The sequence below is a fragment of the Moschus berezovskii genome, chromosome 8, assembly GCF_049115385.1.
Source record: "Moschus berezovskii isolate FMDL1 chromosome 8, NW_MosBer_1.0, whole genome shotgun sequence".
Classification (NCBI taxonomy): Eukaryota; Metazoa; Chordata; class Mammalia; order Artiodactyla; family Moschidae; genus Moschus; species Moschus berezovskii.
In genome coordinates this window covers 52,913,415-52,932,773 of record NC_142467.1, presented here as the reverse complement: position 1 = coordinate 52,932,773, position 19,359 = coordinate 52,913,415, and the positions used below count along the sequence as shown (strand labels likewise).

The window sequence follows — 19,359 nt, the reverse complement described above, 5'->3', positions numbered from 1 at the left end:
ATCGCAGCACACCAGGCCTCCCTGTCTATCACCAACTCCCGGAGTTCACTCAAACTCATGTCCATCAAGTCGGTGATGCCATCCAGACATCTCATTCTCTGTCGTCCCTGTCTCCTCCCACCCCCAATCCCTCCCAGCATCAGAGTCTTTTCCAGTGAGTCAACTTGTCGCATGAGGTGGCCAAAGGATTGGAGTTTCAGCTTTAGCATCAGTCCTACCAGTGAACACCCAGGATTGATCTCCTTTAGAATGGACTGGTTGGATCTCCTTGCAGTCCAAGGGACTCTCAAGAGTCTTCTCCAGCACCACAGTTCAAAAGCATCAATTCTTCGGTGATCAGCTTTCTTCACAGTCCAACTCTCACATCCATACATGACCACGGGAAAAACCATAGCCTTGACTAGATGGACCTTTGTTGGCAAAGTAATGTCTCTGCTTTTTAATATACTATCTAGGTTGGTCATAACTTTCCTTCCAAGGAGTAAGCGTCTTTTAATTTCATGGCTGCAATCAGCATCTGCAGTGATTTTGGAGCCCAAAAAAATAAAGTCTGACACTCTTTCTACTGTTTCCCCATCTATTTCCCATGAAGAGATGGGACCAGATGCCATGATCTTCGTTTTCTGAATGTTGAGCTTCAAGCCAATCTTTTCACTCTCCTCTTTCAATTTCATCAAGAGGCTTTTGAGTTCCTCTTCACTTTCTGCCATAAGGGTGGTGTCATCTGCATATCTGAGATTATTGATATTTCTCCCAGCAATCTTGATTCCAGCTTGTGCTTCTTCCAGCCCAGCGTTCCTCATGATGTACTCTGCATATAAGTTAAATAAGCAGGGTGACAATATACAGCCTTGACATACTCCTTTTCCTATTTGGAACCAGTCTGTTGTTCCATGTCCAGTTCTAACTGTTGCTTCCTGACCTGCATACATGTTTCTCAAGAGGCAGGTCAGGAGGTCTGGGATTCCCATCTCTTTCAGAATGTTCCACAGTTTATTGTGATCCACACAGTCAAAGGCTTTGGCATAGTCAATGAAGCAGAAATAGATGTTTTTCTGGAACTCTCTTGCTTTCTCCATGATCCAGCGGATGTTAGCAATTTGATCTCTGGTTCCTCTGCCTTTTCTAAAACAAGCTTGAACATCTGGAAGTTCACAGTTCACATATTGCTGAAGCCTGGCTTGGAGAATTTTGAGCATGACTTTATTAGCGTGTGAGATGAGTGCAATTGTGCGGTAGTTTGAGCATTCTTTGGCATTGCCTTTCTTTGGAATTGGAATGAAGACTGACCTTTTCCAGTCCTGTGGCCACTGCTGAGTTTTCCAAATTTGCTGGCATATTGAGTGCAGCACTTTCACAGCATCATCTTTCAGGATTTGAAATAGCTCAACTGGAATCCCATCCCCTCCACTAGCTTTGTTCGTAGTGATGCTTTCTAAGGCCCACTTGCCTTCACATTTCAAGATGTCTGGCAAATGTCCAGAAAATGTTTAAAAATGATAACTTTTATGTCATATTTTACCACTGTTTAAAAAAATGGTGCCTGCATATAATAAATACTCAATAAATTTTATTTTTCATCCTTATTCCCTTGAGGGAATTCTCTTGAGGTCTCTTATTCTCTTGAGGTCTCTTATTCTCTTGAGGTCTCAATTTTCCTGTTTCTAAAGTGAAAGAGACAAAATGATCTTTGAAACTGCTTCTAGCTCTGAGATTCCACAGTCTAGTTGGATGAATTTGTCTAGTGATGGAAAACTCTTTTCGCTAATATCCATTTCCTGCCCTCCTCTCCTCTGACCTGCTCCCTGCTTCAGAACACTCATTTTTGAAGTTGCCATCACCTCTTCCACACAGTGCCTTCAAGTACCTGACAGATCCCTGACTGTTGGTGATCCGGAAGAGGCTCATGGTGGACTCTCAGTAAATATCTGTTGGACGCACGGATGGATGAGAGGATCAATGAAGGAAGGAATGAGTGGAAAACCACTGATTGACAGCAGGCCTCCTGCATAATCGGCTGCAAATCTGACCCCAAAGTCAGGTTTCCTGAATGGTGAGCATACATCTTCCAAGAGGTAATAAATACTCACCCAAGGACACTTTCCCTGAAAATTTCTAAAGACACTATTGGATGAGCCATTATGTCCATTCCCAAAGCTCCTTATTTTCAATCTGTTGACATGTCTTAAGCGTAGGAGGGTGGTTCTTTTTAAACTGGTTCAAGTAGGCAGAAGAAAATTTTAAAAAAGAGTGAGTGAGTCTAGCCTCCTCCCTGTTCACTTAGTACTGCTGAGTTCTGTTCACAGTTGCCAAGAGGTCTTTTCCCCCAGCCCCTCTCTGCTCTGCAGCTCCAGGATGTTTGCTGCCCTCACACCTCTCCTATTTCGAGCAACCCAGCAAAGCGTGACCTCCTCCTCCTTCCTATTGCTCAGACTTCCTTTCTTCCCTTCTCACTGTCATTTGCAGGTCATCCTCTTTACCCTCCCCTCTTTCTCTTGTCTGTTCTTTACAAAGCCTTACCTCCACTTTGTATTTCATTCTCTGAAATAGTTTGCATTGGGACTTCCCTGGTGGTCCGGTGGTTAAGAATCCGCCTGCCAATGCAGGTTCAATTCCTGACCCAGGAACTAAGACCACACATGCCATGAGGCAGCTAAGCCCACACACTACAACTGCTACAGCCAGCATGGCGAGAGTCTGTGCTCTCCAACAAGAAAAACCCCCACAAAGAGAAGCTGGCGCACCGCAACTAGAGAAAGTCTGCATGCAACAATGAAGACCCAGTGCCGCCAAAAGTAAATAGATAAGTAAATAAAATATTTTCAAAAATGGCTTGCACTGTTTTCCTCTTTATGCTCAGATACACATTTATTTTTAATCCTCCCTCAATCTCAGACATCCTGAAAGGTGGACAGGTGTTTTTGAGACTTTTAGATTATCTTCCATAGTTCCTATACTTCTTTCAAATTTCTAAATCTTTTCATATTGACAAATTGCCATGACTCATTTTGCCATTCCAACACATACACACACACACACACCCATGTCCCTTTTATTGTACTCAAGATCAGGTATTGACCAACTATTGCTCTTGGGTCTAATCCAGCGTACCACCTGATTTTGCAACTAAGAATTTATTGGTACACAGCCACATCCATTTATTTACACACTGTCTATGGATGGCTTTGTGGTATAGAGTTTAGTAGCTAGGACAGATACCTCATAGCCTGAAAGGCCTAAAATGTTTACTATTAATACCTGGACCTTTACAGATAAAGTTTACAAACTCTTATTATAGACAATTCAGTGACACCTCATCCTTTTATTTTCAGACACTTAGCTGAAAACAAGAATTGCCAGAAACTGTCCTCATTTTAAATCACTTCCACCTATTTCCCACTCCTTGCTCCCCACCTGTAATCTCACTGGCTTTCCTGACTCCCTTGGTGGTGTGTAGGAGAAAACCATTTCTCTGGAGAGGTTTTCCCTGCCTACCAATTGTGTGAGATACCACCATTCATCAACAGTATTTTTTTCATTCTCAGTATCCATTTATCACACAACTTTCCACCTCACTGACTTTATTTATTTCTATCTAAGTGACAGGATATAGTCAGAGGAAAACAGCTCCTCCATCACCCACTTCCAATTCCATGTAAGGACTGCAGCTTTTCTGTATGGATATAGTCCAGCTTCTTATAAATAAACCAAGTGATTCTGCTCTCAGAAGAGACGGTCATTAATAGTGGTGCATGGGCTCTGGAGTCTGCAGACCTGGATCTGAGCTCCATCTCTGCCACCATCCTTTAAATACTATCTGCCCTTAGCAAGCAACTTTAAATCAGGTCAAGCAACCAGCAAGCCACAGCACCCAATGAAAATAATTATAAGACAAAAGCAAAAGCAAACAAATGGGACCGATTCAAACTTATTCAAACTTATAAGCTTCTGTACAACAAGGAAGTCATAAACAAAATGAAAAGACAACTTATAGACCGGGAGAAAATATTTGTAAAAGATGTGACCGACAAGAGCTTAATTTCCAAAATATACAACCCGCTCACACAACTCAACCAAAAAACCCAGACAATCCAATCAAAAAATGGGTATTATACCTAAATGGACATTTCTCCAAAAAGACTTCCAGATGGTCAACAGACACATGAAAAGATGCTCAACATTGTTAATTATCAGATAAATGCAAACCAAAACTACAATGAGGTACCATCTCATACCAGTCAGAAAGGCCATCATTAAAATGTCTATAAATAACAAATACTGGAGCAGGTATGGAGAAAAAGGAACCCTCCTACATTTTTGGTAGGAATGTAAATTGGTGCAGCCACTGTGGAAAACAGTATGCAGGTTCTTCAAAAAACAAAAAAATGATGTTGCCATATGACCCAATACTCCGAGTGCTGGATGTATACCCAGACAAAAATGTATTTCAAAAAGATGCACGCACTCTTATGTTCAGAGCAGCACTATTCACCACAGCCAAGACATGGAAACAACTTAAAATGTCCATCAACAGATGAAAGGATAAAGAAAAAGTTGTACATATATACAATGAAATACTACTCACTATTGCCAGTATATGCCATCAAAAAGAATGACATAATGCCATTGCAGCAACATGGATGGACTTAAGAGATTTTCATACTAAGTGAAGTAAGTCAGAAAGACAAATACCATATGATATCACTTACAGTGGAATCCAAAATATGACACAAATGAACTTACCTAGGAAACAGAAGCAGACACATAGACATAAAGAACAGACTTGTGGTTGCCAAGGGGGAGATGGGGTAGGGGAGGTATGGATTGGGAGTTTTGGATTTGCAAATGCAAACTACAATATCACATATAAAATGGATAAACAACAAGGTCCTATTATATAGCTCAGGGAACTGCATTAAATATCCTGTGATAAACTATAACGGAAAATAATATTAAAAAGAGTATATATGTATTGGAGAAGGAAATGGCAACCCACTCCAGTATTCTTGCATGGAAAATTCCATTGACAGAGGCGCCTGGTAGGCTACAGTCCATGGGATCGCAAAGAGTCGGACACGACTGAACAACTTCACTTCACTTCACGTATATGTATAACTGAATCATTTTGCTATACAGCAGAAGTTAATGGAAATTATAAATAAGCTATACTACAATAAAATAAAATTTAAAAAATAACTATTAGGCATTTGTAGCATTTCATGATCTATCTGAGTCCCTGTTTACTCATTCCTTCCCTGGTTCTATCTCCTGGTCTCTTTTTAGGGCCACTTCACTTCGGCAATGGCAACCCACTCCAGTACTCTTGCCGGGAGAATCCCATGGACGGAGGAGCCTGGTGGGCTACAGTCCATGGGGTCGCTAAGAGTCGGACATGACTGAGCAACTTCACTTTCACTTTTCATTTTCATCCCTTGGAGAAGGAAATGGCAACCCACTCCAGTGTTCTTGCCTGGAGAATCCCAGGGACAGAGGAGCCTGTTGGGCTGCCGTCTATGGGGTCACACAGAGTTGGACACAACTGATGTGACTTAGCAGCAGCAGCAAACTCTTTTGATTCTAGGAGTACAATCCTCTTATTCTCCCATAAGTCTCACCAATAGACAGTCTATTTTGGATAATCCTCTTAACCAAGCCAGTTCTAGGTGCTGGGCCCTATTCAGTACTATCTCTTAACTGCCAACATACATTAAGGGGACAGCAAAGTGGTGTATAGAAAGCAATTGGATCACCTGAGAGCTTAAATTCTACCTTGTTCATTTTTAGTTTTGTTTTACGACAGGAAGTCAAATCATCTCTCTGAGATTCAGTTTCTCTTCCAGACTATGGAGCTGTTAATATCTATTTTGTAGAGCTATTGTGAGGATTAGAAACAGCAGCACCTTGCATCAATTAGTATTCCATAAATGATCTTTTCATTAGAATATACCTTGAAGCTCATATTTGTACTCTAAACTCAAAGAAAAGTAAAACTACTATAGATTAGGGTGGGAACTACTTTGGTAGAGAAAAATTCTCTACCAAGGAGAATTTTGGTGGCTCGCCCTTTACAAATTTCTTTCTTTGTTGGTTTTTATCTGGTGATGGACAGGGAGGCCTGGCGTGCTGTGATTCATGGGGTCGCAAAGAGTCGGACACGACTGAGCGACTGAACTGAATGGAACGGAACTGAAGACTTAAAATCTTCTTCTTCTCCTGTCTTACTTTGTCTGCATTTACCTGGCTTTGTGTTTCCTTAATTTCATCTGCTATTGAGCAATTTGGCCTAGATTGTATCTGTCTTTCTTACAGAATTTACACAGAACACTTTCCTGGCTTTATACACTGTAGAATGTTGCCCATGGAGTTCCACATCGGAAGCAACCACCCCATGCTCAGTAATCCTGCAGCATGAAAATGACCATACCACAAGTGTCCATTTCCAGAAAATTCCCACAGACAAATGGTAATGAAATGGATATACAAAAAGATTTAGCTAGAAGGAGGTCTACCACTTCCTTATTTACAACAGCAAAAAAAGGGAAAGTAAAAATGAAGTCAAAATTGAAAACAAAAACATAAATTTAAATGGTCCAATTAGAAGGAATAAGTAATTAAATACATAATGTTTCACAGCAGAGTACTACATTGCTATTGTAAGTTATATTTTGAAAGAATCTTTGATGCTCTGTGAAGGTACCATAATAACTTAGATTAAAAAAAAATAGTTTAGGATTTCAGATCCAGCATGTAAGGAGCTAAGAAGTTGCCACTTATCCTAACAAGTAAAAAGCTGAAAAAATTTACCAGTTCTTAGATCCAGCAGAAAGGAGAGGACACGGAGAAAACCACTGCCTCCCAAATTGGGGAAAACAGAGGGGTGAATGCAGAATCACACCTTACCTGAGCAGAAAGTCAGAGGCAAACACTCCCAGAGGAGACACTGCTGAGGTAAGAAAACCTGAACTGGGATTGATGAATTGCTGGAGGCACAACATGGACAACTTGGAGAGTTAAAAATGCCAGGGGACCCAGTTATCCAGTTATCAGAGAACCCTAAAAGTTCTGCGACTGTTGCCTCCAACAGTTCTATCTCGTCCTTAGAGTGAATATTAGAGAAAAAGCCCTGTAGCTTCTTGCTGGGAGAGGAGTATTTTTATATATACCAGAGCATTCTGTTCTGAATAAGGCCTGCCTTCAGAAGAAACTACTTCACCAGAGCCTCACTTGCTGGAGTTAGATCAGAGTCTAATCTACCTGATGGAGGGGAGAAAATATCCAGTACTAACAACTTCTAGCCTTCCATGTGGGAGAAGGAAAGTACACAACTCCAGTCCCCTCCAGCCATCCTGTCCGACCTAATGGTGACAGGGAAGGACTGTGAAGTTGGTTGTGTTCGAATTTCAGAGGTACAGGCTCATCAAAAGACTTGAGACCTAATCATGGCACTGCAGAATGCTTCCCCTCCGCCCACATCTTACCACCACAGTTAGTGAAGGTCTATTTACTGGAGTTTCTTTTACCTAGTACATTGTGTCTGCTGCTGCTGCTGCTAAGTCACTTCAGTCGTGTCCGACTCTGTGTGACCCCATAGACAGAAGCCCATCAGGCTCCCCCGTCACTGGGATTCTCCAGGCAAGAACACTGGAGTGGGTTGCCATTTCCTTCTCCAATGTGTCTAGCTTTCAACAAAAAAAATAACAAACTATACTAAAAGCAAAAAAACCAAAACACACTCCACAGTTTGACGAGATTGAATGAACATCAGAAATAGAGTCATCAGGTATAAAGAAGGGTATTACTGCTGCTCCTAAGTCGCTTCAGTGTCTGATTCTGTGTGACCCCATAGACGGCAGCCCACCAGGCTCCCCCATCCCTGGGATTCTCCAGGCAAGAACACTGGAGTGGGCTGCCGTTTCCTTCTCCAAGGCATGAAAGTGAAAAGTGAAAGTGAAGTCGCTCAGTCGTGTCCGACTCTTAGCGACCCCATGGACTGCAGCCTACCAGGCTCCTCCATCCATGGGATTTTCCAGGCAAGAGTACTGGAGTGGGGTGCCATTGCCTTCTCCGAAGAGGGGTATTACTTAATGATAAAGGGATTAATTCCCCAGGAAGGTATAACAATTCTAAATGTATACGTACTTAAAAACAGAGCATTAAAGTATGTGAGGCAAAATCTGATAGAACTTCAAATAGAAAAAGATAAATCCACTGTTACACTTATAGATTTTATACCCCCCTATTGAAAATGGACAAATCCATTAGGCAGAAAAGCAATAAAGAGGTAGTTGAATGCAACAGAACTATCAATTAACTAGATATAACTGATATCTACATACTATTTCATCCAACTACAGCAGGCTTTACATTCTCCTCAAGGTCACACAAAACATTCACCAAGATATACCACATTCTGGGCTATAAAACATACTTTAACTAAATTTAAGAGAATAGAAATCACATAATATTTATTCTCAGACCACAACAGAATTAAACTACAGTTCAATAAGAGAAAGATAGCCGGAATACCCCCCAAATACTTAGAGATTAAATAGCACCCTTCTAAGTAACACACAGGGCAAAGAAGAAATATCAAAAGAAATTTTAAAATATTTTGAGAAAATAAAAGTGAAACCACAACATACCAAAATTCATGGAATGAAATTAAAGCAGTGCTCAGAGGAAAATGTATAACATTGAATGCATATATTAGAAAGGCAGAGAGATCTAAAATCAAGTCTAAGTTTTCATCTTAGGAAACTAGAAAAGAAAGACAAATTAGATCCAAATTAAGCAGACCAAAAGAAAGTAAAAATCAAAATACAAATCCATTCAATTGAAAACAAAAAAACAACAGAGAAAATTAAAACCAAAAGCTTGATTTTTCAAAAAAAATCAATAAAATTAATAAGTATCTAGGCAGGATAGTTAAAGAAAAAAGAGAAGACATAAATTATATGTATAAATTACATATATCTGAAAAAAGAGGGGCTATCATCATAAATTCCATATACATTAAAAAGAATAAAGGAGTATTATGAAAAACTCTATGCCCATAAATTTGATAACCCAGATGAAATGGACTCATTCCTTGAAAGACACAATCCACTAAAACTCACACAAGAAGAAATGGACAATCTGAATATTTGATGATAAGAAACTAAGGAGCCAATATTATTCAACTTCACTTATTATAAAGCTACAGTAATCAAGACAGTGTGGTATTGCCAAGTGGATAAGCAAATAGTTTAATAGATTAGAATAGAGAGCCTAGAAATAGATCCATATAAATATAGTCAACTGATCTTGGACAAAGGAGTGAAGGGAATACAGTGGAACAAAGATAGTCTTTCTACAAATGGTGCTGGAACAACTGGACATCCACAAGCAAAAAATGAATCTAGACACAGATCTTACACCCTTTACAAAATTTAATTCAAAATGGATCACAAATCTAAATGTAAAATGCAAAACTCTAAATCCCTAGAAGATAACATAGAAGAAAATCTAAACGACTTTGGGTATGGCAATGACTTTTTAGATACAACAGAGGTACAGTTCACAAAAGAAATAACGAATAAGGTGAACTTGATTGAAATTTTAAAACTTCTGCTCCATACAACAAAATGACAAGACAATCAGAAGACAAGCCACAGACTGAGAGAAATACTTGCAAGATACACAAATGATAAAGGATCCTTGTATAAAATATAAAAGAATGTTTAAAACAATAATAAAATGAACATCTCAATTTAAAAATGAGCAAAAGAGTTGAACAGACACCTCACAAGAAGAAAATACACAGATGACAAGTAAGCATATACAAACATGTTCAGCATGTTGTGTCATTAGGGAGCTGCAACATAGTTGTAACTAAGGCAACAATGAGATATGACTACATACCTATTAGAATGGCTAAAATCCAAAACAGTGATCATAACAAATGCTGACAAGGGTGTGGAGCACCAGGGATTCTTATTCATTGCTGATGGGAATTCAAAACTTTAAGAGACAATTTAGAGATTATTTTACAAAACAGAACATATTCTTATCATATGATCCAACAATCACACTAGACTTACTCAAGCAAATTAAGAATTTATGTCCACACAAAAAGCTTCAAATGAAAGTTTACAACAGCTTTAATCCTAACTGCCAAAACTTGGACACAACCAAGATGTCCTTCAGTAAGTGAATGGATAAGTAAACTGTAGTAATTTAGACAATGGAATATTCAGTGCTAAAATGAAAAGATGCGGAGGAAATTTAAATCCATATTACTGATAAAACAACCCCAAAAGATTGGATACTATATGATTCCAACTGTATGACATTCTGGAAAAGGCAAAACTATGGAAACAGTTTTTTAAAAATGTAGTTGCCAAGGGTTAGAGGAAAGAGAGGGATATATACAGCACGAAGGAGTTTTAGGGCAGTGAAAATACTCTGTATGATCCAATAATGATGGATACATGTCACAATACATTTGTCAAAATCCAGAGGATGCACAACACCAAGAGTGAACCCTAATGTAAACCATGGACCTCAAGTGATGAGAATGTGTCAACAGATTCTCAATTGCAACAAACTCTGATGTTGGTAATGGAAGAGGTTATGCAGGAGAAATACGGGAAATCTCTGTACTTTACACCCAATTTTGCTATGAACCTAAACTTACTCTCAGAAATAAAGTTTAATAAATGCTTAAAAAAGTGGTAAAAAAAAACTGCTTAAAAACAGATAATGCTGCATGTTCCCACTTATATTTTGAAATGGACAAAGTACATTCCTGTTAACGGCAGTTTTTTCTGGGAGATTATGATGAAAGGCAGTTTATGTTTTCCTAAGGTTTATCTATTTCATTCATCTTTGTTCCTCCAATACTAGTTTTTGATTGTGCACCTACATAACTAGTGCTTAGAAAATGTTTTTGAATCAATGAGAAAACAGAAAATTAGTGCATAAAGGGAGATCTGGGGACTTCTCATTATATTTATGATGACCCTTGTTATCCATATCCCACTGGCCCAATCCCACACATACATTTATAAAGTATACTGAGCACTAACCAGCACCTGGCCTGCAGCCTCATCACAAACCTTCAAGGGCTGTGAACTTTTCTCTAGTTCAGTTCAGTTCAGTCCCTCAGTCGTGTCTGACTCTCTGCGACCCCATGAATCACAGCACGCCAGGCCTCCCTGTCCATCACCAACTCCCGGAGTTCACTCAAACTCATATCCATCAAGTCGGTGATGCCATCTAGCCATCTCATTCTCTGTCATCCCCTTCTCCTCCCGTCCCCAACCTTTCCCAGCATCAGAGTCTTTTCCAGTGAGTCAACTCGTCGCATGAGGTGGCCAAAGTATTGGAGTTTCAGCTTTAGCATCAGTCCTTCCAATGAACACCCAGGATTGATCTCCCTTACTAGTCCATAAAAGAGGATACGTCCCTGAAGAACTCAGGCTGACAATGAATTCACTAATGACTATAACATTGGAACCACTGACTGCTACAGCATTGTTCCAAAGATCACAGACGTACAGGTACTCACCCAACTGGGTGGGCAAAAGAAGCCACCAGAGTACCAGAAAAAAATATCAGGATATACTTGTATCTCTGAGAATATCTCTTTTTTAGTTTGTACTTTTTCTTTGTATTTAATAATGTCATAAGATATTAATACACTATTTGTTTATGTAACTTACATATATGCATGGCCTGCCAAGCAGGAAACATGAGTTCAGTCCCTGGGTTGGGAAGATCCCCTCAAGAAGGGAATGGCAACCCACTCCAGTATTCTTGCCTGGGAAATCCCATGGACAGAGAAGCCTGGTGGGCTACAATCCATGGGGTCACAAAAGAGTTGGACATGACTTAGTGACTAAACAACAACAATAACATCTATATGTAGTTTTAAATTCAATAATGCCATAAGATATTAATATATTTATATACATAATATATATATGTAATTTATATATATGCACATCTGTGTACACATATACATATATATAATATATATATATACAGAAAGAGAGCATGCTCTAAAATTTTCTGCATAAAGGTACACAATAAGAAAGGATGAAACTAAAACTCAGAAAAGTGAGGTAACTTGCCTAACTGTTAGTCGCTCAGTCTTGTCTGACTCTGTGATCCCATGGACTGTAGCCCATCAGGCTCCTCTGTCCATGGGATTCTCCAGGCAAGAATACTGGAGTGGGTTGCCATGCCCTTCTCCAGGGGATCTTCCTGACCCAGGACTCAAACCCAGGTCTCCTGCATTGCAAGCAGACACTTTACCATCTGAGCCACCTGGGAAGCAAATTTAACAACTTACCTAAACTGTATAGCTAAAGAAAACTAATGGTAAAAGGAAGGCAATGCTTTGCCCAGTCGTCTTTTTTTTCTGCCTCATTTTACTGATTTTGATGGAGTTGAACTGTTTTTTAATATCATATGAGATAAATTTTAACATTTTTCTAAAAGTTTAATTTTAAAACTGTGCTTACACATCCAAATGGACCTTTTCCCTCATCCTGCAAAAGGAGGGCTGAACTTGCATTCAAGGATGACACTCTTCTCAGCCAGATTTCTTCTTCCTCGAAAGCTTTACCCGCTGTCTCACAGGAACATTATTTGCAGGGATAATGCTCAGTGGAAACTAATCACAGAGAGAATCAGCTATAGAAATCACTAACAGAAAAGCATCACAGACAGTCCTCTGGTCTTCTAAAACATTACTAACAAGCATTGTCAGCAAAACCCTGTCTCCAGGGACCATTACTTTGAGGGAACTCGGCCAATCATAGCATTACTTAGAAGGCACAGTTTTTATATTCTTCAAATGCCTACTGTCAAACTAAGCTAAAGTTTTGAATGGTTTCAAACACTTCCAGGTTTGGCTAAGTAAATATACTCTCAAATTCAAGTGTGGCCTGAGGGCCAGGTAAGAACTTTTTTCCCCAGCCTGAGTGCATACTTTAGTTTGTCAGAGCAGCCCTGTAAAATGCCTTTACACTACAGAGTATGGATGCGGATGACCAGAGAGACCTAGAATTCTATTGCCAGCTGTCTTCCTTTGTGGAGGGTAAGGAGAAAGACTTCAATTCCTTTGAATCACTTTGAAAACCATCACCCAGGATTAAAAAAAAAAAAAAAGGCAAATGGTAAATGGTAAGAAGTACATCTCATTTGTTTCAAAATTCTCTCCTCTTAGAACCAAAAGCCCTGCTGAATTCAAAAGGAAACATTTTGCACAAAAGTGGCCCATGTGAGAAGCTGGGAACTAGAAAGGACCCCCCATTTCCAAAAGGGAGTAATCAACAGACCTATGTAATCATAATGTCATTACTTTGTTTTTACAGATGACAGTCTTTGCAGAATCATTTGCTCTTGGCAGGCCATATATCATAATTCTCCTCCCTTTAGTAATTTCTTCACTGCTAGAGAAAATTCTGCATATGTGGAAACCATCTCGACAAATGGTGAAAAAATATTTTCTTTTCACTTAGAATTGCCTTTTTATATACTGTCAGAAATTATAAACAAAAAGTTGTGTGGAGAATTTTGGCAATATGAATGCCTAGCATGAGAAAAATGTAAATATGCAATTTAACAAAATGTTTACAAATAGGTCCAGAACCACAAAAGAAATACCCAGGGAGATCTCAAACTTGGAACTTGGCATTTGGAGGAGAATTCAGTGACATTATTTACATTTTTATTCTGGAAAAACACTTTTGTTATTTAATCCTTTCATAAGGTATTCATTTATTAACCAAACGGATTTCCTTTAGGTGGGAATTAATAACTACATATGCTAGAGATAAAGCATATTTTAATTTTATCATGATTTTTTAAAAAAACTCTTTTGATAGCTGCGGAATTAACTTGCAAGAATAAGGATTTTGCAGCAAAGACTTATCAAAGATTGAGCAACTGAGCTCCAAGAATACTGAATAATGGGCTAGCAGGGAGAGGTAGATGGTTTTTAAGGTGCATGTAGTGGGAAGATCTGTGTGTGTCGGGGGTGTGTGTGTATGTCTGTCTGTTTTTGACATGTAACCATAATGTAGGGCAAGGGCAGATATTCCTACTATCTATGTCAAGCACATAGAAAATGTTCAAAAAGAGATATTATCAAATCTATAGACAGTCCAAATCTGGAATAAGGGATATTTTATTACAGAATTAAGCTTCAAAAATTATCCTGATAGTAGAAAAATAAGCTAAAGTTTATTAAAGGTGATGAATATTATAGAGGGGAAAAAATTAAAATCCTACAGTTAAAGGGTTTTTCTTTCCCTTTGGTTTTAAGTTCAACTGTAGCAACATAGTATGCAGATATCCTGGTTTAAGAAGCAAGAGTTAGAACTGTACATAGAACAATGGACTGATTCAAAATTGGGAAAATAGTACAAGGCTGTACATTGACACCCTGCTTATTTAACTTCTATGCAGAGTACATCATGACAAATGCCTGGCTGGATGAATCACAAGCTGGAATCAAGATTGCTGGGAGAAATATCAACAACTTCAGATATGCAGATAATACTACTCTAATGGCAGAAAGTAAAGAGGAACTAAAGAGCCTCTGGATAAAGGTGAAAGAGGACAGTGAAAAAATTGGCTTAAAACTCAACATTTAAAAACTAAGATCATGGCATCCAGTACCATCACTTCATGGCAAATAGAAGGGGGAAAGTAGAAGCAATGACAAATTTTCTTTTCTTGGGCTCCAAAATCATTGTGAACAGTGACTGCAGCCATGAAATTAAAGGACACTTACTCCTTGGAAGGAAAGCTATGACAGACCTAGACTGCATTATTAAAAAGAAGAGCTATCACTTTGCTGACAGAGGTTCATATAGTCAAATCTATGGTTTTTCCAGTAATCATGTATGGATGTGAGAGTTGGACCATAAGAAGACTGAGCTCCAAAGAGATGATGCCTTAAAATTGTGGGCTGGAGAAGACTCTTGAGAGTACCCTGGACTTCAAGGAGATCAAACCAATCAGTCCTAAAGGAAATCAACCCTGAATATCCATTGGAAGGACTGATGCTGAAGCTGAAGCTCCAATAGGTTGGTCACCTGATGCGAAGAGTTGACTCATTGGAAAAGACCCTCATGCTGGGAAAGATGGAAGGCAAGAGGAGCAGGGGACGACAGAGGATGAGATGGATAGACAGAATCACTGACTCAATCACATGTATCTGAGCAAACTCCAGGAGATAGTAGGACAGAGGAGCCTGGAATGCTGTAGTCCATGAGGTCACAACGAGTTGGATACGACTTAGCAACTGAAAAACAACATCCTGGCTTATGTGGAAAAGTTTCTGAAGGCTTGAATGACATAGAATTTACTATGGAGACAACAGCGGGACATGGATTACTGAATTATTGTGTGTAACCTTTGCTATAGAATCATAAGTTGTATATAAATCAGGGAAAGTAACTAGCCTAATGCACTTGTGCATGGCCATATCCCTTGTAGAACACTGTGTTCAGTTTTGGACATTATATTTTTGAAAGAATATTTATAAAGTATATTAATAATATAATCTGAAAAGGAAATCCAAGTGATGAAAGGCTCATAGAAGGGAGAGCTGAAGAAACTAGGAATAATGAGACTAAAAAGGAGAATTTTAGGGAGAAGGTGATAATTGCCCTAAAACATATAAAAGGCAGTAAAAGCAAAGGGTAATAATAATTAACATGTATTGAGTACCATATGCAAAGTAGTCACTGTTATCTGCATTTTGCAAAAGAGGAAAATTGAGGCACGGAGAATACACATCTATGGCCACATAATTTATAATGGTTGAGGCAGTTTTCATCCACTAATCCACCCCTAGATCTGGGAGAGAGATTAAAGCTGTTTCCCAAATATTTCTAATCTCCATTTTACAGAATCCTAATAAGACTGTTAACTTTCTCAATTTTTTTGAAGCTGAACATGAACTGATGATTTGCTCTGGCCCAGGAAATACGGCCATAAGTCATATGCATGACTTTAGTGTGGGAGTTTAAGAGTCTATGAGCAATTTCCCACATGCTTTTCCTACCTTGGATGTGAGGACACGGAACCTCCATCAGTCTAGGTCTCCGAAGGTCAATGATTAACAGTTGTCCTGCAGATCCATGATAGACAAGAGGCAGGAGCAAAAGCCAAACCATTATTGTTCGATTAAGCCACTGGGATTTGAGGACTGTTTGTTACTGTGGCATTATCTCAGCTTTTCTGACAGATACACAAGCCTACATGCTTAAACTCATTAAAATATCTCGCCATAAGGAAACATTGTTATTCTTATATTCCCAGAACTAAGAACAGTTTGTAGAAACTAAGGTAGGTAGACTTGGACTTTTTTTTAATGTAAAATCCTCCAAAATTGCTTCATGTGAAGAAGTGTTGCTCCCTGAAAATGACAGTATATAAACAGAGACCAGATGATGATTTTGTACCTACATAGCCAAAGAGATGGCTCCATTAAGGGGGTTTTATCAAACTTTTATCCAGCACCTCCAATGTACCAGGCATTTCAGCCACAAAGATAAATCCAGACACCCTATCTTCCTCCTCGAGGAAATAAGTTCAGAAGTAGATAACCTCTGATGTCTCTTCGATCAGTGTGATTCAACTAAATTAGAGATAATAACATGGTCTGGATAAAGCTGACAGCAAGCCCGAACTTAGAAATATGCATGTAGCACTACAAATCCTGGTTGTATTATTATTTTTCAATTAAGAGCCAAAAGTACAGGGTTTGCAAAAAGAAAGAAAAAGAAAGACATGTTGGGTTTAAAAGAGGAACATTTTTCCTTTCTCTAGTTACCATTCTTAAATCCTGCAAACCAGGCATATTATCTGGCTTACATCAGGGGTGTTCCAGCAAAGGGAATAGCACTGACTCACAATTGTTACCGACCTTTTCCATCACCTCTCCCATCCCTTCGAATCAGGAAGGGGACATTTCAATACTGATCAAAATCAGACCTGAAAAGAGGCAATAATCTGTCCCTAGGGCCATTCTTCAGTTTCAAAATCAGCCAAATCCTTCCCAAAAGATCAGAAGCTTTTCCTAAAAGGGTATTTGAGTGGGACCTAGAGGAATCCCATACTCTAAGGATGATGTGAAAATCACAAACCGAGTGATTCCAAGACACAGTGACGTTGTTCCCCAAAGGCACCCTAAAACCATACTCATTTTGGTACTTTCTTTCCTGTTATCAATTCTTAAAACTTAGTTTATTTTTTTTAAACTTCCAAAAATCAAGCAGCACAGAGAATTTCTCTCCTTTCACTGGCTCGCTGCATTTTAATGGAAAAACATCTAAAACTTGGGTTAGCATTAACTTTAATTGCTCTGAGGCAAACATTTCCATTTCAGGTTATGATTCATAACCGTATTAGTCCAGTATAATATATGCAGGCTGGATTTTGCAGCCATTATCTAGACAAGGGTGAGGTATCTGATTACTATTGTTCCCCAACTCAAAAAGGGTCAGTTTGAACTCCTGAATACTCCAATCCCTCCCGCCCAGGCCCTGAGTTTTCTGAACTATGGTCCTGATTTTTTATGAAATAAATAAATGAGGGCAAGCTGAGTTTCAGTGCCACATCTTAAGTGCCATATCTTAAGCTCAGTGTGACATGAGTTTCTGAAAAATACACACAGAAAAAAACTGGCTTTGGCACATGGAAGAGCAGTAGGGAACTTGCAGCTGTACTAGTTTAATATGCGCCCTTAAAACTCTTGCCTATTTTCAAAAATACAATACCACTCTTCCCCAGACAGCTGGCTCCCCAGCCTCCTGCCAAGCTACCTACACAAATATACACTTAACAAACACAGATGTGAAATGTCGACCTAGGGCAGAAGAGAAGCATGGGGTTTGGGGTGTTTAGTCTGGTAGCTCCACACTGAAAAGTTTCAGAAGCAGAGCTGATGTTGGAAGAGTGAGAGGGGAAACCGCCCAGCCTGTACTTTCATCCGGTACTATGGAGATAACTCTGTTTTCCTGGGACCAGTTTGCCCTCTGCCCTGGTGACCTGGGTTGAGATTTAATCTTGAGTCAGAAGGGAGATCAAGAAGACAATTGTGCTGGTGGGTACTCAGACCGAGAGAAGGGCTAGAAGTCACTCAGCCTTCTTGCACTGGCCGGGCTGACACACCCACTCAGAACCGATGGCCCGGGGATGCGGCAGGGAGGGGAGGGGACCCACGCACCCCGTGTCCCGCGCGCACAAAGATGCTGCAGTGGGGACACGCGTGAATAATCCAGATCCAGGCTGGAAGGTCTCGATGCACTCGGCGGAGGGTGCCCGTTTCCTCCCCCTAGTCCTCCATTCCCCCCACAAAGTGAACGAGAGAAAGTTGTTCCCGGGCCAAGGCGCCCCGGGCCTGGAAAGGGAGCGAGGCCAGGCGGAGAGGAACCCCGGGTCCCCTTACCTTGTCCTTGGGGCCGAGGTTTTGCAAAACCTCCTTGCCGGTGGCGCTCCGGATCTCCACCCCAGCGGGCGCGGGCGGCGCGGGCGCGGGCTCCCGGCTCTCCTCCCGGCCTTGGCCCCGGTGCGGGGTATCCCCCTCGGCGCCAGGTCGGCTCCCCGAGCCTCGGACGCTGCCCTGGCTGCTCCGGGGAGTCTTCGCGCCGCGCTGCCCCACGCTCAGGGCATCGAAATCCAGCGTCTTGCTCTCGAAGGCGCCCTCCACGTTGCAGAACATGCCGCCGTACTTCTGCCGCGGGACCTGGTCGGTGGTGCCCGGCCTGGCCAGGTACACGGGCAGATCGTCTTCATGGGAGCTGTCCCAGCCTCTGCGGCCCGAGGCCATGGTTGGATCGCGACAGCGGCCCGTGGGTTCTCTTCCCCAAAGGCGGAAAGGGCAGCAGCCGGCAGCGTGCGCCGAGCCACAGTGACTGGGGCGGGAGGAGGCGCCTGAGCCTTCGCGCCAGAGGCGGCAGTGCTGCTCCGGTTCCTGCCAGTCCCCTGCGAGCCCCGAGCCAGCGAGCGCAGCGCTTGTGCCGGAGCGGCGGCGTGTTCCGCTCGCCAGCCTTGCCCGCCCAGCCGGCCGCACCTCCTGCGCGCCGGGACCCTAACGTGGCCTCCTGCGATCACGCGTCCCTGCCGCCCATCCAAAGGAGAAACCCAACTTGGCGCGCGCACACACACACAGGCACGGTTCCAGCTCGCCCAACAACCCCCAGGTTGACACTCAAGAGCTCGCCTCATTCACATGTGAGCCTAAACCCTGTTTTACCCACACTCACTCCCAAGTTGGCCTGCCAAACACAAGTGTCTGCCCCACTCAGGTAAGGAAACTTTGTTGACTCAGGTGGGTTGATATAAACTCTTAAGTTC

General features: G+C 40.9%; 1 protein-coding gene across 1 annotated transcript in view; it reads right to left on the bottom strand.

Moving 5' to 3' along the window:
• DPYSL3 (dihydropyrimidinase like 3) overlaps positions 1–19,035 on the bottom strand; it is a 121,281-nt gene extending 102,246 nt beyond the window's left edge. Inside the window, exon 1 of the mRNA XM_055428829.2 lies at positions 18,452–19,035. Coding sequence (XP_055284804.1) covers positions 18,452–18,832 — 381 coding nt within the window. The 5' untranslated portion in view covers positions 18,833–19,035. The remainder of the gene's footprint in view (positions 1–18,451) is intronic.
• Between the last annotated feature and the right edge of the window lie 324 nt (positions 19,036–19,359).